The 23,913-nt window shown below is 42.6% G+C and overlaps 2 protein-coding genes across 6 annotated transcripts; both read right to left on the bottom strand.

The window, feature by feature from the left end:
* Positions 1–4,432: 4,432 nt before the first annotated feature.
* ZNF501 (zinc finger protein 501) lies at positions 4,433–5,817 on the bottom strand. Its single transcript, XM_036267295.1, has one exon. It carries the CDS (start codon positions 5,512–5,514, stop codon positions 4,699–4,701), a length of 816 nt encoding a protein of 271 aa, XP_036123188.1. The 5' UTR covers positions 5,515–5,817; the 3' UTR covers positions 4,433–4,698.
* A 6,710-nt stretch (positions 5,818–12,527) lies between these two features.
* On the bottom strand, positions 12,528–23,133 carry ZNF502 (zinc finger protein 502). Of its 5 annotated transcripts, none has more exons than XM_036267219.1 (4): positions 23,073–23,133; positions 22,385–22,460; positions 16,470–16,583; positions 12,528–15,743 (listed from the first exon to the last, which is right to left on the bottom strand). In XM_036267219.1, the coding sequence occupies exons 3-4, from the start codon at positions 16,522–16,524 to the stop codon at positions 14,170–14,172; spliced, it is 1,629 nt and encodes a 542-aa protein (XP_036123112.1). In that variant the 5' UTR covers positions 16,525–16,583; positions 22,385–22,460; positions 23,073–23,133; the 3' UTR covers positions 12,528–14,169. The 5 variants fall into 5 exon arrangements, with proteins under 5 accessions (XP_036123112.1, XP_036123113.1, XP_036123115.1 ...); XM_036267220.1 differs by having other exon boundaries at positions 22,385–22,728; positions 23,073–23,128; XM_036267222.1 differs by lacking the exon at positions 22,385–22,460 and having other exon boundaries at positions 23,073–23,130.
* Between the last annotated feature and the right edge of the window lie 780 nt (positions 23,134–23,913).

Genomic DNA, 23,913 nt, shown 5'->3' with positions numbered 1-23,913 from the left:
CCTGGCTGGTTTGGCTCAGTGGTTAGAGAGTCGGCCTGCGGTCCAGAGAGACCTGGGTTAGGTTCCCACTAAGAGCATGTACCTCGGTTGCAGTTTGTCCCTGGCCCTGGTTGGGTCATGCGGGTGGCAGCCACTCAATGTGTCCCTTTCATGTCTATGTTTCTCTCTCTCTTCCTCTCTCTCCCTCCAGCTCTATCTGAACAAAAATTGAGAGAATGTCCTCAGGTGAGGATAAAAAAAATAAAATAAAATCAATAAAGGAAAAAAAACAAAAAGAATACTTCCAAGCTCCTGCCAGGGGTAGCCCTGTGACAGTTCTGGCAACTTGTGAGATAACAAGTGGGTCTTGTATAAGTGAGGATCTGATAGAAATGATCTTGATACCAATTAGGATCTGATGTATGTAAAGAAAGACAAGTGGGCCCTGGCCAGTTTAGCTCAGCGGTTAGAGCATCGGCCTGCGGTCCAGAGAGACCCAGGCTGGGATCCTGCTAAGGGCATATGCCTCGGTTGCAGTTTGTCCCCGGCCCTGGTTGGGTCATGTGGGTGGCAACCACTCGATGTGTCCCTTTCGTGTCAATGTTTCTCTCTCTCTCTCCCTCCCACTCTATCTGAACAAAATATAGAAAAATGTCCTCGGGTGAGGATAAAAAAAAAAAAAAATCACTTGTATTCTCTTGTGCTTTGTTTTTATTTTTTACATTTAAACTTGTTCCCTCTGGAATTTATTTTGGTATATTTTTTCTTGAATAGTAACTTTTCTAGAACCACATGTGTTTCTCACTTGAAAGACCATCTGAATGAGAGATTTCTCTAATTTGGGGAGTAGATAGCCTAACAATTTTCCTCATTACTCTAAGTCAGCCAAAACTGGGGGCTTGTCAAGGTCCCACCCTTTCCCAGCCACAGCATCAGGAATTAAAATTTCAGAGCATCCCTATCATGAATTTGCTGCCACATCTATCTTTCCCCCATTTTAAGATCTAATGTAGCCCTCAGTGGTTAAAGTGTTGGCCTGCGGTCCAGAGAGATAGGGTTTGGTTCCTGCTAATGGCACATATCTCGGTTGCAGTTTGTCCTCAGCCCTGGTTGGATGGTGCGGGTGGCAGCCACTCGATGTGTCCCTTTCATGTAGATTGTTTCTCTCTCTCTCTTTCTCTCTCTCCCTCCCACTCTGAACAAAAAATGGAAAAATGTCCTCTGGTGAGGATAAAAAAAAAAGATTTAATGTAAAGAATACTCAAATGATTCAAGTGAGTGGACTACAGAGCCCTGAAACTGTCTCTAAATTATACAACTTAGGCTTGAAGCCATTCTGCAGTACTGTCTTCCTAGGAGGGAGAGAGAAAAACATTGATGCGAGAGAGACACAACAATTGGCTGCCTCCCACACGACCCCTACCAGGGCTGGGGATTAACCCTGCAACCCATGAATCAAACCCATGACCTTTCAGTCCATGGGCCAGTACTCTAGCCACTGAGCCAAACTGTTCAGGGCCGCAATACTGTCTTTTTCTTTCTTTTTAAAAATCTCTTTGGAGTCCACAGTTCTTTTTTTAATTTTTTTATTGATTTTTTTATTATTTATTTATTTATTTATTTTTAGATAGAGTGAGATGGAGAGAGAGGAAGAGAGAGAGAGAAACATTGACATGAAAGGGACACATCGAGTGGCTGCCTCCTGCACAACCCCAACCGGGGCCGGAGACAAACTGCAACCAAGGTACATGCCCTTAATGGGGCCCAAACCCGGGTCTCTCTGGATTGTGGGCCGACACTCTAAACGATGGGCCAAACTGGCCAGGGCTTTTATTAATTTCTTTTTTTTTAGAGAGAGAGAGAGGAAAGGAGAGAGATAGAAACATTGATGTGTAAGAGGAACATCTATCAGCTGCCTCCTGCTGGGGATCGAGCCCACAACCTGGGCATGTGCCCTGACCAGGAATCCAACCGGGACCTCTCAGTCCATGGGACAGTCCTGAGCCACACTGGCCGGGCATGCAATACTATCTTTAATGTACATTCACTTGTTATAAAGCCAAGTATTTTTCTAACAGGTATCATTGATGTATCCACTCTTGCACCAACATCACACTGTTTTAATTATTGCAAATTTTAATGTTTTAGTATATCTAGATGTGGAAATCTTCAGGGCAGAGACTTGATTCACCACTATCCTCAGTACCCAGAACAATACATAGCATATTAAGAGGATTATAAATGTAGTTAGAATGAAAGAGAATGTTTCTCTAATGTGTGTTTGTTGTTGTTCTGTTTTATTTAATCCACCAGTGGTTCTTAAAGCATGGCTCCTTGCCCTGGGCGGTTTGGCTCAGCAGTTAGAGCATCGGCCCACGGACCAGAGAGCCCCAGATTTGGTTCCCGCCAAGGGCACGTACCTCGGTTGTGGTTTGTCCCCGGCCCTGGTTGGGTCATGTGGGTGGCAACCACTCGATGTGTCCCTTTCATGTCGATGTTTCTCTCTCTCTCCCTCCCACCTACTCTATCTGAACAAAATATCGAAAAATGTCCTCGAGTGGGGATAAAAAAAAAAAGGTTATAAGTGGAGAAGGGATGGGTCTTTACAGTAGAATGAATGCTAATTACCAGTGGCCAAATCTGGAACAATTTGAACAAGAAAATAAATGATAGTAGTAGATTGAAACTCAAAGAATGAACATTTGTATGGTTATAAATAAATATTAAATAAGAGGAAAGAAGAAATGGTGAAAATAGAAAGTCACCACTTGGCAAATTCCACGGTAATAAGTTGCAGTGGATTGGATGGCAGCTTCCAAAGGGATAGGTTCTACTCCCTGAAACTGCTGAATGTTATTTTCTAAGGTAAAGTGTTTGCAGACTTGATTAAAGTAAAGCTCCTGAGATAAAAAGATAATCCTGGATTATCCAGAACCCATCAGGCAGAGAGAGATTAGACACAGAGAAGGCGATGTGAAGACAGGCGGAGACTGGAATGATGTGGCTACCAGCCAAAGAATGCCAGCAGCCACAGAAGCTGGAAGAAGCAAGGGACAGATTCTCCTAAAGTGTTTGGAGGGAGTAAAACCCTGCCAACACCCTGACTTCAGCCTAATGGAACTGACTTCAAACTTCTGGCTTCTAGAATTCAGAGAATGCATTTTTGTTCTCTTAAGCCACCAAGCTTGTGATAATTTGTTACAACAGCCATAGGAAACTAATAAATAAGTGATGTTGGACAGACTCATCGAAAGATGTCAAAATTATGCCCTGGCCAGTTTAGCTCAGTGGTTAGAGCATTGACCCACAGACCAGAGAATCGCAGGTTTGATTCCAGTCACACATGTGCACCTTAGTTCTAGGTTCAATCCCCGGCCTGGCTGGGGTCTAGTGGGAGGCAATCAATGGATGTGTCTCTCTCACCTTGAGGTTTCTCTCTCTCTCTCTCTTCCCGCTACCCTCCCTCCCACTCTACCTCTAAAAAAAAAAAAAAAAAAGATGTCAAAACTAACCCTGGCTGCTGTGGTTCAGTTGGCTAGAGAACGGTCCCATACACCAAAAGGTGGCAGGTTCAATCCCCAGTCAGGGTGCATACGGGAGGCAAACAATCAGTTTCTCTCACACTGATCTTTTTTCACTCCCTCTCCCTTCCTCTCACTCAAATCAGTAAAAACATATCGTTAGGCCCTGGCCGGTTTGGCTCAGCGGTTAGAGCTTCGGCCTGTGGTCCAGAGAGACCCGGGTTCGGTTCCCGCTAAGGGCACGTACCTCAGTTGCAGTTTGTCCCCGGCCCTGGGATGTGTCCCTTTCACGTCGATGTTTCTCTCTCTCTCTTCCTCCCACTCTACCTGAACAAAAATGGAAAAATGTCCTCGGGTGAGGATAAAAAACAAAACAAAACCATATCCTTAGGTGAGGATTAAAAAAAAAGATGCCAAAATTAGTGGCCAAAAATATTGAAAAGCAGATTATTTACAGTCTCAAAGTTTGTCTCCCCAAGATACTCATTAAGTACAAAAGAAAGCTAGTCGCTTTATGGAGAAACCAGAAAGATGCTGCCTTATCTGAATGGTCAAAGGTACCATTACCAGTAATAAGTCATACTGACATGACTTAATATGATGCACTGAGAAGGGCACATCACTTCCAAAAGCCAACATCTTTCTGGGGCCTTCCTGATGCCCTTTTCAAGGACAGGGCTTATCAAGGGCAACCCATGTCCAGTACTGAAGAGGCGAAAATCCTAGGATGTGGCAATGGTGCCGAAATGTCAAGAATGTTTGTAAGGAAAAATACAATAGAACAAAATCAAACAAACAACAAAAAAACTAATGCTGACCTTTGCTTGTTTTTAATAGCCACGCTTACAAACTTTTGGAACATCTATAACTCAAAGCCAGTTAATGGCAGTTATTTATTATGTACAGCTCGTTTTATTTCAAGACAATCCTAGCAAGTATCCTCATTATTCTTTGGTGTAGAGGGGTGGGAAAAACTGAAGCTCAGAGAGGATAGGGTCATACCCATAGAAAGTGGCAGAGAAGGCATCAAACTCAAGGCTATCTTATACTGAGACTATTTTCTTAACTTTCAGGACACATTGTCTCTTGCTCAACATACAAAATATCCAACCCAACTGAAGACTGAGTCTTAAAACTAAGAATTTAGGGGGAAATGGAGTTTCCACACAAGTCTTTCCACACTGGTTATATCCAAAGTTTATTCTCCAGCATGAAGCTTCTGATGTCGAACAAGGGCTGAACTGTGCCTAAAGGATTTCCCACATTCAACACATTCATAAGGTCTTTCTCCAGTGTGAATTCTGTAATGTTCACTAAGGTGAGCTTGTTTGCGGAAAGGTTTGTCACACTCACTACACTTATAAAGTTTCTCTCCAGTGTGAGTTCTCTCATGTTCAACAAGGGCAGCGTTCTGAGCGAAGGCTTTAGCACACTTACTACAAATGTAGGGCTTCTCCCCTGAATGAATTCTCTGATGCTGCACAAGGCACGCACTCTGAGTAAAGGCTTTCCCACAGTCATTACACTTATAGGGTTTATTCCCAGAATGACTTCTCTGATGACGAGTAAGGCATATGCTCTGACTGAAGGCTTTGCCACATTCCTTACATCTGTAAGGTTTCTCTCCAGTATGAACCCGTAGGTGCTTAATAAGGGATGGACTCTGACAAAAGGCTTTGCCACATTCCTTACATTTATAGGGTTTCTCTCCGGTGTGAATTCTCAGATGCTGGACAAGGACTGCTTTTGTTGGAAAGGCTTTCCCACATTTATTACACGTATAAGGTTTCTCTCCTGTATGAATTCTCAGATGCTGAGTAAGATTTGACTGTTTACGGAAACGAGTTCCACATTCACTGCACGCAAAGGGCTTCTCTCCTGTGTGAATCCTCTGATGCTGAGTAAGAGATGATCTCTGAGTAAAGGATTTTCCACATTCACTACACTTTGAAGGTTTCTTCTGCATATTAAGTGTCTGATGTTTCATTTGCAGTGGAATCTGGTAAAAACTCATGCTGCCTGTAACACAGTGGAAGGGTGTCTGTCCAGTAGGTGCAGGTGTAGAAGAAACTTTCTCTCAATTTCATGCTAGTTACAAGGTACTTTCTCAAACATAATTACTGTCAGAGTAACACTGTTCTGGGAAAGGCTGTGTGTATGAGCACAGGTGGTGTCCTCTCAACGATTCCTGCAGGATTTCCCCTCCTAGTCTTGTCCAGCTTGCTGCAGTTTCCCCAAAGGTGAACCCCCAGTGACCAGGCGCTCTGACTCCACACCTTCCTCAAGTCATTTAACGCTGTGCCATCCAGGGTGGGCTTCTCCCCTGAAAAAAATTCACAAAGATAAATGTCCTCTGTGCAGAACAGAGAACTGCATATAGAGTCTTGATTTTTATCCCCTTTTCAATAATAGAGAAAGGAGACTACAGTGACCTTGGGAAAAGATCAGAAGAGGTGATAGGGAGAAAGAGATTAAGTGGTGACAGGTCTTGGGAAATCTGTAAAATTCCTTATAGTGATTGACTCTGAAACACCCAAATACTAAAAACTAATCCAGGTAACTTAGGTTCAAACAGTGATAAATAGTAGGAGAATGTGAATAAGATAAGTATACTAATCTTGGGTAAATTAACTTTTGGAGAAAATTACTACCCACTTATATAGTCTTTACTCCTCAAAAAATAGATGGAAGTAATTGTATTTCCTTAGATTACCCATAAGCAATATCTTGGCAGATCAGTGATAATTAAAGAGTTTCTCTCTCAAGATGTGAAAGGTGACCCAGGCTGTAACTTTCACTAGGTCCATTTAAGCAATCCTTCCCGGATAGGTCTCTTTGGACCTCTTTTCCTCTCCAAAACATTCAGCACCTCTACCTCTCCCCCGAGGTACAATTGGGAAGTCTCTAGGTTTGAAAACTAGAGTCCTGCTTACTGCAAGAAAATAACATATGACTGTCTTGTTTGCAGAAATGTAAGATTCAGATGGTTCTTAGGGAAGAAGCTCCCATTGGACAGTAGCTTCACTACAGCATCATGGTCCAGGATCTGGCCCTCGCCTCTGAAGCCAAAGAAATGCTTCAGAATTTGATGTATATGAATACAATTCTAAAGGAGAATGATGTAGAAAACAGAAAGTCACTTGATTAATTTACATTGAAAAAACTTTATGCCCATTGTTCAGCTGGTTAACACATTCTTTCCATTATAGGAAAATTGTATGGGAAACAAATCATTGTTATCAGAACACTCTTTGGAAAACACATAATTAAAGAGAGATTGAAAGAAATACTTAGACAATCCTAATGGCATCAAACTTTGAAACCCTGGTGCCCTGAATAAAGGCACACAGCATCAGAGAATGGATGTTTAGGTACTGCACATGAGAGCAACCTTTCCCAGGGTGATGCTGGAGACATGAACACATTCTTACTCAGAGCTCCTTTTAATTTTCGTTTTCTAATGATGTTACACATAAATACATCCTCACTTAAAAATATTTAGATAATGTGGAAGTATACAGAATAAAAAAAGTAATTTTTATAATCATCACTACCCCACCCTACCTAAACAAACCCATTCCCTTCCCAGAGATTATCATTATTAAGTTTGAAGTATATTCTTTGGGTCTTTTTTTTTTTTTTTTTTAACATATTTTCAACACACACACACAGCATTTGATTCTCTAAATAAATAAAATAATTCTATAGGTGCTGCTATCCAATTTGCCCTTTTTACACTAAAGAATGTGTCTTAGCCCTGGCTGGTTTGACTCAGTAGTTAGAGCATCAGCCCTCGGACAGAAGGGTCGCAGGTTCAATTCCCAGCCCCAGTTGGGGTCGGGTGGGAGGCAACCAATCGAGGTGTGGCTCTCACATTGATGTTTCTCTCTCTCCCCCTCCCTCCCACTTTATCTGAAAATCAGTGGGAAAATATAATCTGAGGATTAAAAAAAAAAAAAAAGAATGTGATAACAAAAAATTAGTGTAACCTCTGATCTGTCCTGTAACCCATTATGTCACAGCCTTCTTTCACAATAGGCCACTTGCACTCTGATTTCTATAGGACAGTCCCATTTCTGGGTGGTTCCTGTTTTCAGTCTGAAGGGTCTAGCTCCAGTGCTCACTGGTGGACCCCCATAGGTCTGCTACCACATAACACTCATCCTGGGCTCTCTGGTTCAATTTCACTTACCCAGAGACAGGCTGTTAGGAACACAAGTGATACTGGTTTATCTCCTGGGGACTCTTCTCTTGAGAAAGGACAAGGATCTGAGGCAGAGGGAGGAGAAAGAGTATCACAAATTGTCAGCCTACTTTCTTCGTACTCTGGATTCAGTGGAACCCAGGAATATCCCATCCCTAACCAAATGACTATTTTATGTATGAATAAAATAATATCATTGTTCTCCTATCATGAAGGACAAGAAGGTCAGTGCGTGCGTAGACTTCAGAGAGATGTGACAATGCACAAAGAAAGAGGGCAGGTGCTCCTAAGGACTAAGCATCCTGGGTTAAAAATTCTTCCACAGGAGCTAAGGTTGGAGCCCAAAGCCCCTCTCCCCATTCATCCCTGCCCGGATCTAACAGAGAAGACGCTGACTTCAGAAGTCAAAGACTGTAGGGCCCCAGCAGAGGGCAGTGAGACAAGCCCTAAACTGAGTAAAGAGATCTGGACTCTAGTCTCCACTCCACCACTAACTTGTTCAATGACTGGAAGTAAGTCACTCAACTTCAGCTGTGATTTTTTTCTTATCTGTGAAAACAAATGGAAAAAAATAAATACCTAAAGCTTCTTCTAGTACCAACATTGTGATTCTTTGATTTAAAAAAGCAGATGTAAAAACAGCAAAAACTTCAAATCAAGCCCTTCCAATCCATCTTTGAATGATGCTGGCTATTGCATTTTATTTGAAAGGTACAAACTGAGACCAGCAAGTGTGGCTCAGTGGACTGAGTATCCTCCCACGGACTGTGAGGTCCGGGTTTCATTCCTGGTCAGGGAGCATGCCCAGGTTGCAGGCTTGATCCCCAGTAGGGGGCGTGCAGGAAGCAGCCGATAGATGTTTCTCTCACAAATATGTTTCTGTCTCTCCCTTCTTCTCTAAAAAAAAAAAAAAAAAAGTGAAAGGTACAAACTGAGCAGCTATTATGTGTCAAGCAATGAATGAGATCATCTCTTTTGAGAATGGGCTTTGTTAACAGCAGGGAAACTCCCCAGTAGTTGTTGTCCCACAGTCAGAGGTGGAGAGATTTCAGGAAAAACTGTCTCTGTTTGAAGCAGAAACTCCAAAAAGGACAAGGGGAGTCTGTAGCAAGATGTTGAGGAGCCCCCTCCTAAGAGGGTTTTAAGGACCTCTCTGAATAGAAAATACTGTATTAAAAGACATAGACCTGGTTCCCAGTCTAATCCAACCCAATCCATACGCACCTCTTATTTGACACTGAACAAACTATTTTCAAAGTCATGGTAAAATTTAGTATTCAGGTCAAATGTGAACCACCACGGCTCTTCCTTGGGGAAAAATGTTCACGTCTCAAGGCACTTCGTCCTCAACATTCTGAAAGCACTTCACATCTCCACTGTAGCACTTCCCACTCTGAATACTCTGATGACTTCTGTCTTCCTCCATAGACCTGAAGCCCAGTGTAGCATGCGCTCTGGGGCTGGCACTCTCTGGGACCGAATCCCTGTTCCACCATATATCGGCTAAGTGATCTTGGGTAAGCTACTCAACCTTTCTGTGCTCGTTTTCTATCGTTAAATGGAGATAACAGTTACTTCACACGGTTATGAGGCTGCTTAAGGAGTGATTAGAACAATACCGGCAGGTAAGCTGTCAATAAATACGACCTGCTGTTAAATCACTGAGTCTGTATTTCTTCATACAGCATCTATTCTATTGCTTTTGGAGAATAAAAACTTAAGGCGGTAACTCACATAGGTATATTCATTCAACACGCACAGCTCCGCGAAGTGGCAAAGGGACAGCATTCGCTCCTGGCCATCAGAAAATTAAGTTGTACCCAGAGGTCCGCTTGCTCGATCGAGTGCCTATCAACGGAACCCAGGGCTCCCGACTCCCAGATCGGGGCTCCCGACTCCCAGATCGGGGCTCCCGAACAGCCTTCGCCCCTCCCTTCCCATCCCAGGGCCTCAGCTCCAAAGGTCCCTGCTCGGCCCGAAGGGAGTGGCGCTGCGGCCCGCCGGACCCTGGTCGAGGGAAGCGTCGGGGCGGAACCACCGCAGCCGGCAAAGTAGACCGGGCTCGGCAGGGCTCCCACGCCGCCGCCGACGCCCACTCACGACGCTCCGCCGCACCGGGGCGCTGCAGAGCAAGCCCCCGAGGCGCCCGGCGGGCGTGACGTCACGAGCTGCGCCGCGGTCGATAACCACGGCCGTCTCCTCTCTAGGAAGGCGGGAGCGGCTTCAACTCGGTGGTTCCTCCGCGGTCCAGAGCCTGGAGTTTTGCTATCCAGCCCAGGAGACCCGCTCCCGAAAGTCCGCGAACCCATCCCGACGTGCCTCTTTCTGAAATAAGGAAGTTGAACGGAAGTGGGATTGGGGGCCGACCACAAGGAACTCTTACTACGGGTTAATTCACCCTGCAACACACTTATCTTCCTAAAATCTCTTTTCTGGGTCACTGTTGTTTGGGGATCCTCTGGAGGCCTTGACAAAGCTGGCTTCAACCTTCCTCACTCATTCTCCCCCGCCAGAAAAGTGGCCCCCTCACAGGAGCCCCACATACCCTACTGCTTCAAGGTCTTTGTTCAACAACTGACCAAAAGAACAAGAGCGCTGCTCTAGGCCAAGTCCCAGGTTCTCAGTGTGTGAACTTGGGCGTTATCTGACCTCAGTGCGTCTCCTCACAAAACAGAGTAATGGTACCAAACTTCATAGGGTTCTTGTGAGGATTAAATGAACTTAATTCCTGTACATTACCAGGTTCTGGTGCTTAAAAAAAAAAAAAGAGGTTCAGTAAATGTTTGTCCACGTGTTCCTCAAATGCCAGCTCCAGCCAGTCCTCATTGTTAATTGGCTAGCGTGACCTTTCTAGCCCTCAAGTTAGGGTCCCTGCCCCCCTTTAGCCTAACTCCAGGTCTTGTAGTCTTCAGGAAATATTTAAACATAAAGGCTCTTCCTAACTGGTGTATTCCAAGAATAAAGACATGAGCAGAGCATGCCCAGCCAGTGTGACTCAGTGGTTGAGTGTCAATCCACGCATCAAGAGGTCACGGGTTCAATTCCTGGTTAGGAAACATGCCCAGGTTGTGGGTCCAATCCCCAGTAGGGGGCATGCAGGTGGTGGCCAACTGACGTTCTTTCTCATCCATGTTTCTGTCTCTCTCTCCCTCTCCCTTGCCCTCTCTAAAATCAATAAAGAAAAATGAAATTTCTGCACTTTGGGTTGAGCTTTTCACTCAAAGTTGAAAAATGAATAGGAAGGATGGACACCAAAGTCATTCCACAAAATTAAAATTACCTTAGCCCTGCTGTGACCAACAGCTGAAGGGGAGTAAAACTGAAACCATCTGAAACCAAGACTCGATTTCTGCATTATGTAGGAAGGCAGGGTCATAATGCAAAATCACCTTATTTCTCACCCTCACTCACATGCCGGATGGTCTGGTTCTGAGGTCCAAAAAGGGCCAGCATCATTGTTCAGCTCCTGCTTACTTCAAGGATATTCCAGTTGACATAGCTATGCTTCTACATCTGCATGCATTTCCCTCTGCCTATTGACTCTGACATCAACATATCTGAAAGAATTGTTAAACTGTGATAGGACATTTAATGCCTAATTTGTAGCAAAACAAAAAACGTTGTTACAGAATGTTTCTTCTTATGGGATCCTCTGCTTAATACAACCATACACTAACTTGGGAAAAAGATGCAGAATCACTGTTTCTTGCAAACATCCCATGCACACAGTCAATACATACCTCCTTTCTGCTGGTAACCATGGACCTGAGTCACATAGTGGCATTGAGAAATGTCTGGATCAATATTTTAGTTGAGGTCAAAGATAAATATCTCATGGCCCCTGGCCTGAAGGAGCTGACAGTTTAGTGGGAACAGAGATAGTTGTAAACAAGACAGTACAATGTATATAACCTGAAAATAAAATGATACAAAATACAGAAATAATTAAAAATAGATGAACTCAGAGATAATTTACAATATGGGACAGAATGTGCAAGATGGGAATGGCAACTGAGAATGCTGATTTAGGCATGGGACAGAGGAGGGCCTCTGTAACTTGGAGATGCCTCTTTACAGGGCTAGAGAAAGAACAATATAGCTTCCACAGTTGCCCTCCAAAGACCATTTAGAAGAAATGTGAAAGATGGCTTAGTGGGGCAAGAAACTTAAAGACCGGTTAGGAAAATACAAAAACAGTCCAGGAAACAAACGGGGAGCTGCAATAAAGTAATAGCAATGAAGACGGCTTCCAGATTTAGGAGATGTCAACAGGACACAGGGGTTGATTGGGTATGAAGACTCAGGAGAGAAAAGATTGAGGAAGAGGGCAATTCCTAGGTTTGGGACCAAGCTGGAGGACTGTGTACATAGTGGGCTGGCAACTGAGAAATTAGGAACAAATATGTACAAGTATGAGAATATGGAATGAGGACAGTGGGAAGATGGTGTTTCCTTCCTGTTTCCCCAGGAAGTGAAAATGGTACCAGACTCTGTAATCCTGAAGATTAAAAACTCAAGAGTTGTGCCCATTCCATTTTGGAAAATCTTTCTAAAAGAATTTAAGACATCTTTGACCTTTGTTTTGCTATTTCTTCCTCAAGAAAACTCTCCGTATCCTCTGTAATCTCCATTCAAGGCTCCAAAAATAGGAGTGTACAAATATTTTGCTAAATACCTACACATCAGGAATGTCCTAGTTTCTGGTGGGCAAAGATTGATTAAATACATCAACATAACAAATGTTTATTGAACATTTACTATGTGCCAGCAATAAATTCTATAGTGTTTTCATTTGCAAGGAATAAATACATTGACATTTGCTTTCTGTAGACTATATGTATTGTTATGAGCATAAAATAGAAAGTTTCCATAGGGATATTTTTTGTCCATAAGTTATTAATTTACTCAATTATAAATTGCCATGTGTCATGTTTTGAGAACATATCTTCACAGCTGGAGAGAGAAAAGTGTATGTAATGTTGCTCCTGAAAAAAATCAATGCTGAGTTCCAAATAATCAACCATTCCAGAATTAAGTTACTTTAGTTGTTTTTAATAGCCATATTTAAAAAACTTTATTAAGCTTCAGAGGACAGAAATTATTTCCTGTCAAAGGCTATCTGGGTAGCAGTTAAAAACATGAAAGGAAGTGAGGAAAGAGAAAAACATGCCCTTTCTCTCAAAATAAAATACCGTCAGTCTGGCAACCTGGGATATCTTGATTTTCAGGGATTTGAAAAAGAGGTAATCCTCTCTAGAATTATTTCCAAATTTAGCCAATGAGAGTGTTTCCCTAGATACTCCTAGTCTGCAGTAAGGGTAAATATCCAGGAACAAGATAGGCCCAATAAAAATACAAACACCTGAGATCTAACACATCTATGTTAGAGCCATCAATGGCATTAATTATATGACATTCTGGCTGCAGTGATCAACACTCTTAAGGTCTGGTGCTGCAGCCCCCAACTCCAGCCAACCTAAAACGCTGCCTTCCTTCTTCACTAATGCTTTCCCCTTTGTTTAGACACTGTACATCTTAGTGGGTCCCTCTCCCATAGTCCCTGTGAACCTGTGACCCAGCCAAACGTACAAGAAGCAGGTGTACATCTCAGTCCAGGGCAAGGGTATGCAGATGGCTTGCTCAGTCACTTGCAAGTTTCCTGTTCTGTGAACTCTTGTGACCAGCACAGGCCATTTCCATCCTGCGTAGACCACTATTCCTCTGAGACAGAGGTTGGGCCTTCCTCTCCATGGCCCTCTGAACAAAAACTGACTTCACTCAAGAAAATTCTCTCTTGCTTTCCTATTTCTTTCTCCAGCTTAAAAGGATCAGGAAAAATTCCTTCACCCTGATAGAAGCCTTCTTTACCAACGTATATATAGAGATCAGCCCAGTTCTTGCCATATATCTCCTTATTGTTAAGTGAATGTGCATTGGCCTTTCACTTGTTTCCGTCTCCCCTTCATGGGACCACGTCCACAGGTTGAACAGTGCCCCCCACAGGAGTATGATTAGAGCTGCCTCAGACATCTGGAGGCTACTTAGCAAGACCTCGCACCTGCTGCCACTTTCATAATGACAGTGTTTGGACAAGTACCTCAGCCAACGGGTCAGTGAACATACATGACAGTTCGGGAAGGTGGCCGGGAGTGTAGTAAGGGAAACACAATAACTGATTTAACAAATGGCACCTCAAGGTATGAGAGTCACATGGGGAGAGATGAGTGACAAGCAGCAAGGATTTATCTGAAAAGCAGGAACTTCCTTCCTACCCTGTACTCCTGGATGCCCACTTGCAGTGGGCTCTGCATTCTCCCAGCCCCCACGTATATTCCGAAAATACTCGTTGGAGTGCAGTCTTTAGAGCTCCTTCATCCTAGTCTCCAGAAATTCTACCTGCCCTCTCTCCTCAGCCAGATTCCTACCCACAACTCCTTGAGAAACTGCCCTAACCTGAAGCCAAGTTCATTCACCACTGTGCAGCTTCTGATGTCTGAAAAGGACTGAGCTATGTCTGAAGAATTTTCCACATTCAATGCATTCATAAGGCTTCTCACCAGTGTGAATCCTGTAGTGTTCGCTAAGGTGTGCATACTTGCGGAAGGTTTTCTCACACTCACTACATTTGTACAGCTTCTCACCAGTGTGAGTTCTGTGATGTTCAGTAAGAGAGGAGCTGTGAGCAAAGGCTTTCCCACATTCTTTACATTTATAGGGCTTCTCTCCAGTATGAATCCTCATGTGCTGAGTGAGGCAGGTATTCTGATTGAAGCCCTTCCCACATTCATTGCATTTATAGGGTTTTTCTCCAGTGTGACTTCTCTGATGGCGAATAAGGCAAATGCTCTGAATGAAGGCTTTACCACATTCACTGCATTTGTAGGGTCTCTCCCCTGTATGAATTCTCTGATGTTTAGTGAGTGGGGTACTCTGAGTAAAAGCTTTGCCACATTCCTTACATTTATAAGGTTTCTCTCCAGTATGAATTCGCAGGTGTTTAATAAGGGATGGACTCTGACAAAAAGCTTTGCCACATTCCTTACATTTATAGGGTTTCTCCCCAGTATGAATTCTATGATGCTGAGAGAGGTTTGCCTTTGTTTGAAACGTTTTCCCACATTCATCACATTTATGGGGTTTTTCCCCTGTGTGAATTCTCTGATGTTGTGTAAGATTTGAGTGTTTCCGAAAAGAAGAGCCACATTCATTGCATAAATAAGGTTTCTCACCAGTGTGAATTCTCTGATGATGAATGAGGTGTGTGTTCTGGTTGAATGCCTTCTCACACCTATTACATTTATAAGGTTTCTCTCCAGTGTGAATTCTCTGGTGCTCAGTGAGATGTGAATGATTGCGGAAGGAATTCCCACATTCATTACATTTATAAGGTTTCTCTCCAGTGTGGATTCTCTGATGCTGAGTAAGAAATGACCGACATCGAAATGTTTTCCCACAATGTTCACATCTGTATGGTTTCACTCCAGTGTGAATTCTTTGATGCTGAACAAGGAATGAACCACGACTGAAGGCTTTTCCACATTCCTCACATGTATAGGGTCTCTCTCCAGTATGAGTTCTCTGATGGTGGGTAAGAGATGAGCTCTGAGTAAACGTTTTTCCACATTCATTACATTTCCAAGACTTTTTCTGTGTGGAGAGTGCTGAGCATTTACTTCGTTCTGAAATCTCATTGGTGTGTATGCTACTTGTCTCCCATTGATGTAGACTCTCTTCTGTAGAAACTCTGAGATGAGTAACAAGGCTTGAGGTCAAAAGCAACTTTTTCTCATAATTATATTCATGGCTAATCATTTCAGGAGGTGCTTCCTTGTGGATGAAAGTTATTCCCCCAAAACCTCCTTCCTGGAAAAAGCACGGCCCAGGGATGTCTCCAGGAGAGTTTTCCTTCATGCTGTCACATGCATATTTTGTGTTGAATGTAGAATTCTGGGATTCACCCCCTTGGAGTCTCTTTCCTACTGTCGCTGGTGAATTAATTTCAGAGATATCCTGCTCTGGGGCAGGTTTGCTCACCCAATCTGAAAGAAACCATCAGAATAAATATCTCTTATGTAGGGCAAAGTGGAGGCCCCTAAAGTTCTGAAACCTAACTTTGCAGGTCTCAGTAAAAACCAATAAAAGCAAGTGGGGCAGCCAGGCCAGTGTGGCTCAGTGGATTGAGCATCATCCCTTGTACTGACAGGTTTGGGTTCAATTCCCTGTCAGGGCACATGCCTGGTTTGTGGGCTCGATCCCCAGTAGGGGGTGTGCAGGAGGCAGCTGATCAATGTTTCTCACACTGATGTTTCCCTCTCTCTAAAAAATCAATTAAGAACATTTTTTTTTTTAAAAGCAAGTGGGGCAAGTAATTCAAAATTGCAAGTGGTGGAAGAGATCTACATCAGGATAAGGTGATCACCATCAATGAGGAACCCCATGGAAAAGGCAGCTACAGACAGCCAGAGATTGAGAGAACCAGAGACAATGGAGATAAGGGAGAAACAACAAGCTAATGATTAGGGAAATACAGAAAACATGGATCTTTTATATTCAAAGAATAGAGGATAGTGGGATAATGTAAAAGAGCAATGTTGGAACTGAGAGAGATAAAATGAGTATGGGTTTCCCAAGAGAAGTTCACCCACATTCACCCCCAACATCCCTAATAGAGAGGGCAGTTTTATCTCCTGAGTTTTTTTCAGTTTCTTTTGTAAAATTCCCCAAACCCTGCTGTTTCTCCCACTGGTTGTCCCTTGCTCACTCACCTGGACAAATCTCTCTTCCAATCTCTCTCTCTTCGGCTCCTTGCATATTCAACATCCACAAATCTTCTCCTTGCTTTAATTGTAAAACACTTCAAGGTTGGAAAACTGGGAGCCCTGCTCACAGGCAAAGGTAAAAATAAAAAAAGGTGGAGGATAGCATATCACTGTCCCAGTAAACAGAAAAATGAGAAAGAGCTGTTGCCTAGGGAGACTCTCTGATGACCCACAAAATTGTCAGGTCAGCAATATGACTGCATCAGCAAGAATCCTGGTTGGCTTCCAGCCTTCTTGGTTCCCAAACTCCATTTGTTAATTCTCCAAGAAGTGAGAGCTAGACAGAATGACATATTAACAAACACCCGAGTGCTTGATGAATAATCATGAATGTTATTTATAATGATAAAGATAATTCAGAAGTGGATATAAATATTCATGTTAATTAGTATACTCTGCCCATTATACAATAATCTATATCAAAAGCCAATTAATAAATCAAAAGTTTCATGGGAAAATGGCCTCACAAGGCTAATGCATTACGTCTGGCTCACCCATCTCCACTATGTGCCAAGAAGCTAAATAGTCGTTAGGGAACTCCATTTGCTACAACCTAGAGATACATTGACTGTCCTTTCTTCTGAATGTCATATCAAACAGTTTTTCTTCAGGAACAGCTGAATATAAGAGTGAAGGCTTCAGTTTAACTAAAAACTCTGTGAAATAATTTCTGACTTACAAAAAAGTTGCAAAAATAGTACAGAGTTTATGGTGTTTGGAACGTCAAAATTATAAAAGTTTATCCAAAAATGTCTCTTCATATAACCTTGACATGAGAAGAATTGGCAGCATTATTCCAAGAAAGACAGAGACGGTTTGCTAGAGCCAAGAGCTCAGAGGCAGGAAAGAGGCTATGCCTACTACAGTATGTGATAAGGTTGGTTCTGTGGACTTCTCATGAAGGCCTGGACTTCTGTGTTGAGTTTTAAATCTATCAGGTATTTCCTGTTCCTCTTTCAGAGTAGGACATAAAGGGGACCCACCACACAATCCTACAGAGACTCATGAAGTAGACTGGAGTTTGGGTATAATCAGAGCTGTCGTGGAGGAAAAGTCAGACATGCCCTTGCCTGCCCAGAGCTTACATCACAGCTGGACAAAGACATTAAACCAGTAGTTACAAATATGAGAATTCCAAAAGTGGAAATGGGGGTGCTATGGAATATAGAGCAGAGAGTACCTCATTTAGCCTGGAGGGAAAAAGTCTCCCTGAAGAAGAGATAAATAGAAAGTAGACACACGAGGAAGGAAAAGAATATACCTGAGAGATAAATCAGAACTTACAAAAGGAATCAAGCTCAGTACTTTGGAAGAATGAAAAAGACCCAGGAAGTCCACCAGAAATAAGACATGAAGCCTGAGTCAAGCAAAGGCCAGACCAAATATAACCCCATAAACTATTTTTAAGACATTTAACCAGAAGTAACCAGAGACAGAATCTACAGGTGTGGATATATACTGGGGTAGGTGAGGGAGAGGAAGAAGTAAAGGATAATTTGCTGTTTTTTGGTACATGATTCCAGTAATCTTTAGTGCGCATGGGAATACTGGTTTGGGAAGGAAGAAGATACATTTAGTTTTAAAGTATCCAAATAGAAAGTAGGCACACAGCCCTGGCCAGTGTGGCTCATCTGGTTGGGCATCCTCTCATACACTGCAGGATTGCCAAGGATTGCTGGTGATTTCCAGTCAGAGCACACACTGGGGTTATAGGCTCGATCCCCAGTCAGGGGCATGCAGGAGGCAGTCAATCATTGTTTGCTCTTGCATCGATGTTTCTCTCCGTCTCCCTCTTCCTTCCTCTCTAAAAAAAATAAAATAAAATCAGTTAAAAAATCTTAAAAAAAAAAAAAAAGAATGTAGGCATACGTATCTGGAATAGAGGAAAGAGGTATGTGCTGAAAACTTGTATTTAGAGTTCTTGTCATAAAGAGAGCAACTGAAATCTGGAGTGACAAATAAAATCACCAAAGTGCTGTGGCTAGGAAAACCTCAACAGTGAGTTTACACATTTAAAAAAAGTTTAACTCCAGTTTTTTATTTTAGAGAGGCCCAATTCCCCTAGAAGAAAAAAATAAACAAATTTAATATGTTTTAAAATTGGCATTTATAATAATAAAAAATTGATTATTTATACATTATGTTGGGACTATTGCTTAACTACCCAGAAAAAACACCTAGTGAGGGTCCTACATCATTCCATATACCCAAATAAATCTAAACTGATTAAAGGTTAAATACAAAAAAAATGAAACCACCAAATAACATATTGACAAATGATTAATTTTAACTTTAGGGTAGCCTTTTCTAAGCATTATGTAAAAAAGCACAAACCACAAAGACAAACTGGCCACAGAGAAGCAATAGTATTTGTATCTAAAATACAAACAAAATTAATAGACAATCTAGGAAAGTACTTCGATTTATACATCAAGGAGTAGATATACCTAATAGATAAAAGACTCATTTAATGAGTAAGGAAAAGATGAACTGATATAAAAATTGTAATCACAACAAATACACCAATACAAAAAGCCAGTAAACATCAAAACAAGTTCCACTTCAGGGATAATCAAAGAAATGGAAACTGAGAAAAATGAAGATTCAATTTTGATATCAAATTGGAGTTTTTGAATACCAGTAAAGGTTCAGGGAAAAAGAGCTTCTCACACATTACTGGGGGGAATGTAAACTGGTACCATCTTTCTAGAGGTAATTCAGCAATACGTATCAGATCTTAAGTTGTAAGTTCATCTGCAGTTGGCACACAGTGATCACCGTTTGTGGGTATAGGAACTGAGATGAGAATACTCATCGTGTACATAATACCTGCAGTGGACCTCAGAAGATCCTGAGTCATCGGCATGTGTTATGAAAATGCCTGCATTGTTTGACTCAGTAATTAAAATATTAGAACTTTTTCATAGAGAAGTAACTCCCTAGAGAGGAAAAAAACTGATCCTTTCATTAACTGTTAAAAAAAAAATCCCCTAAAATGTTATAGGAAACACAATTTTCTATTGATGGACACTGAAACTTAGCAAATTATGGTACTTCCACTTGGTAGAAATTATATATATATATATATATATATATATATATATATATATATATATTTTATATATATATTAAAATAAAAATTAAAAATAAAAACATGTGACTACTTGGGAAAATACGGTATATATAAATAGGACAAATGCAGAATATTAAAATTTCAAGTATAACATAACATTGTATATGTTAAAATATGCATATGAGTAAGATCAAGAAGAAAAATTGATAATCACTATGATATGTTAAATGACTTCCCCCTCTAGTACACGATTTCTTCTATTACCTATATTTTGTCTTTTTTTAAAAAACTAACTTAAATCTCTAACATAAAGGGTGTCCCCAAAAAATGTATACACAATTTGAATGATTATAAAGTCAGTGTTTATTAACATATGATTCATTTTCTTTCTTTTTTTTTTTTTAATATGTATTTATTGTTTTTTTGGAGTGAGAGAGAGATAGAAACATATTTGTAAGAGAAAATCATCAATCAGCTGCCTCCCGCATGCCCCTCACTGGGGATTGAGCCTACAACCTAGGCATGTGCCCTGACGGGGAATCAAACCTGGACCTCTCAGTTCACGGGATGACTCTCAGTTCACTGAGCACACTGGCCAGGCAACATACAATTCATTTTCAAAATTTAAAAGAATCTACAGAAATGAGTAACTGTTTTTGTCAACACTTGTTTTCAAACTTAAGACCATTCTGGTCCAGGCACTGGGTGGTGATGTCAAGCAATGGAATAGCAAACATCAAGAACCATTCTGTTCAGAATTTGTGTGTATTCTCTTTCAAATGCTGCCCTTAATTAATCAACTGTTGCCAATTTAGTAAGGTAAACTTTAAAAAAATTTTATTTTAATATGTTCCTATTGATTTTAGAGATAGAAGAAAGGAGAGGGAGAGAAACAGCTATGTGAGAAATATCGATCAGTTGTGTCCCGTACACACCTCAACCAGGGATCCGACATGCAACCTGGGTATGTGCCCTAACCAGGAATTGAACTGACAGCCTTTTGGTGCATGGGACAAAGCTCAACCAACTGAGCCACACTGGCCAGGGCAGTAAACTTTATCTTTTAGATATCCCCATAAAAAGTCGTGTGGGAAAATTTTCTTTGTTCACAGCTTAGATGGGCTTCAACTATTATTTCAAATCAGTTAAACCTGAGAAGCAGTAAAAATTAAGGTAGTTATCAGCTGTTAAAGTGTGTATACATTTTTCTGGGTCAACCTATATATCTCATTTTTAACTATGATCATCTCTGAGGAATAAGATTATGGTAAACTTTTGCTTTAAGGCCTATCTTTTTGTAATACTTGAAAGTTTTCCTATAAAAATAAACAACTTCTACAATGAGATAAAAAGTGAAAAAATATAATCAGAGGGGGGCACAGAGATTTTTTTGTTCAAAGATCACACTCTTACCATAATTGTAAAAACAAAACAAACAGGCAAATAAATATTGATGGCTTATAAATATAATAAAATTTGAAACTATTAAAAATCATATTTTGAAAGAATATTCATGAAAAAATACAAGACATTAAAACAGGATTCAAACACTAAAACAAAAAATATGCACACATAAACCAGCATTAGTTTATAAACAGTCTGTAAGCGTTCCATAAACAGAAACTGTTATTAATACACAGATATTTACAAAACACACACACACACACACACACACCCAAGAGAGAAGAAAATCTACCACAATGTTAACACACTGATCTCTAGGACATTTAATAGGTTACTTTACTTTGTCCTGTACACTCTTCTATATATTTAACCTACAATAAACATGCATTACTTTTATAGTCAGAGAAATAGTTATTTTGAAAATGACAGATCTCACTAATGGGTTTCAACATCCCCCCAAAAAAGCATAAAACAAACACAAAAGCCAGATCCAATGGATATAGTATTGACCTCCCATTCAGAATAAGATTGAAGTGGATTGGATTGAGAGTCAGGAAACTGTGCTCTGTCATAGCCTATGTGACTGGGCCTACATGACAGGCTGACAAATTAGATAATATTCATGAGTCCTTCCAGCTCTAACATTCTGTGAATCTTTGACTAAATGAATTAATTCATATCAAACATTTACAATAATCTGGCACTCAGCAGGAGTTGAGTTATTAATATGTTTGATCCTAAAACCTGTGGAGAAGACTTCTTGGTGACAACCACTCCCAACTATGGATCATCTGAGCTGTCAGCAGTTTATGTCAAACAACAAACTTATTCTGTAAAGTGCTATAAAGTAAATATTTTGGTCTTTCTGGGCTGAACAGGCTACATGGTCTCTTGGTTGCTGTTTCACTTTGCTTTTATAGTCTGAAAACAGAACTAGATATGTAAACAAGTGAGCTTAGCTGTTTCAAGAACACATTTTTACAAAAACATATAGCACAGACTGCTGCCTCCCGCGGTCTGTAAGTTCCCCAGGAAGAAATGTACAGGTATTTACACGAACACCTAGTATGGAATAATCTGATTGTTAGTGATTTTAAGATACTAGCAGGCTCTGTCTGGATCCAGACTTGGGGTGAGATGGGTATGATAATGAAAAGGAAAAGGAAAGGAGTTTTTAAGTTTCATCCTGTTAACAGTGACTGGGAGTGGGCTTCCTCCTGTACTGCTAAGGGTCCTCCCGGCTGCTCTCTCTTTGCCCCCACAATAATTAGCTGACGGGTTCTGGGCAAGCCAAGTGCGGTTTTTCCAGAATCTGCAACCACAATTCTTTCAATAAGATCACACTTAAACGTACTCTCCTGTGAAGCCTTCTCGCACTACTCACCGAGGCTGCGGCTGGACAACGGAGCGCTCTCTTCGGCAGCTTTGGGTCACTTCCTAGCAATGTCTCTGTACCCCAACTTCCTCGTTAAAAATGACAGACAATGCGTCCTTGAGAAGGTTAATTAGCACAACTGCTTCAAGCAGTGCCTGTGAGGTGCTCAGTACGCGTAAAGCCCCAAACACCTGCTTACATGTGAAACCATCCAGCCTCGCCGGAGCGTCTCCGCCGGCAGCGCCGCTCCCTCATTCCGTACCCGCCCCTGGGCTCCCAGGGAATCTTGCGGGGATCGTCATGGAAGCGCTGACGTCTGCGCGTGTGCTGTGACCCCCGGCTGTCCACCGAGCCTTGGGGAGAAAGGAAAGCAGGGGTCTCTCGGCAGTCCCGCTCGAGGGACCCACGCAGCCCTCGCACCCCCGGAATTACACAACCAGGCTCGACACTCCCACCGGTGGGCTGAGCAATACTGTCGTCTCCCGTGAGATTTCTGAGCTGCAGCGCCGGCCGGCCGGGGGGACTGGCCCTGGGATCCGTCCTCCCGCTTCATTCACTCCCTCTCCTCGGGCCGCGGGCGGCGCAGGGCCGGCAGCGATCCCGGGAGAAGAGGCCGGGCAGGCTTCCCACACCAGCCTCCGGCCCCCGCCCGAACTGCTGCGGAGCCGCTTCGGTCCCCCCCCTGGGCCCCGCTCACCGAGATCCGAGGGGCTCCCTCGCTGCGGCCCCAGGGGCGCGGGAATCCCGGGGCTGACGGCCCCAGGCCGGAAGCGCGCCGCGGCCGGTAGTGCGTCACCCGCGGCCCCGCGCCCCCTCTCGGCTGCTTCTCTAGGACGCGGGAGGAGCATCCCCACGGGCCTCCCAGAAGGGGATTGGGACCTGGTTCCCCTCGAAACCCCGCGTGCCCCTGATGCCCCGAACAGTGACCACGCGCCCTCCGGACAACTGCAGCTGGGGCGTCAGGGCTGGAGCCGGTGCGGGGAGGGTCAGACGGGCCGTCCGCGCAGGCACCAGCAGGTCCCACCTGCTCAGCTGCCGCGAAGAACCTGCAAGAAGAACCTGCAAGGACCCGCTGTTTGGTTACAATGACGGGAAAGCTCCCCGTCCAGGCGCCCAACACTGACCTCTTGTTCACACACGTCCTCCCCAACATAATGAATTCCCATTGCTCTCTGAAACCTATCGCCTGATCCAAACCCTGGATTTTCCCCAGAATCTGCCCCTCTGGAAGATTCTCCCTCCCCTTTACCTACTCTCCTCCATCCTGGCCATTCAAGGCAAACTGGTTCTTCAAAACCCACCCCCAATCCTTACTTGACTCCCTTGGCTACTGCCTTCACTGGCCTTTAGACTCCATTATCACCCCTTATGAGAAATTCCAGTTCTAGTTGGCCTTCTCGGCAGTGTCCTCCTAAATGCACACGTCCACTTTCATATATTATTAGGGAGATACACAGATAACACTCCACCCAAGGGCAACTATGAAGGACTCAGTTCATCTCTATACAACCTATCCAGTTATATGATGCTATTTACCA

This window comes from Molossus molossus, unplaced genomic scaffold (assembly GCF_014108415.1).
Source record: "Molossus molossus isolate mMolMol1 unplaced genomic scaffold, mMolMol1.p scaffold_m16_p_18, whole genome shotgun sequence".
In the NCBI taxonomy this organism is placed as follows: domain Eukaryota; kingdom Metazoa; phylum Chordata; class Mammalia; order Chiroptera; family Molossidae; genus Molossus; species Molossus molossus.
This window is presented reverse-complemented; position numbering and strand designations above follow the sequence as displayed.

What these genes read in the sequence shown, in the direction of transcription:
- ZNF501 (XM_036267295.1), bottom strand. Translation starts at nt 5,514, where the DNA reads ATGAGTTTTTACCAGATTCCACTGCAAATGAAACATCAGACACTTAAT.
- ZNF502 (XM_036267219.1), bottom strand. Translation starts at nt 16,524, where the DNA reads ATGTTGAATATGCAAGGAGCCGAAGAGAGAGAGATTGGAAGAGAGATT. An exon ending in TGGAAGAGAGATTTGTCCAG is followed by an intron (nt 15,744 to 16,469) that starts GTGAGTGAGCAA and finishes GGTTTCTTTCAG; the next exon opens with ATTGGGTGAGCAAACCTGCC.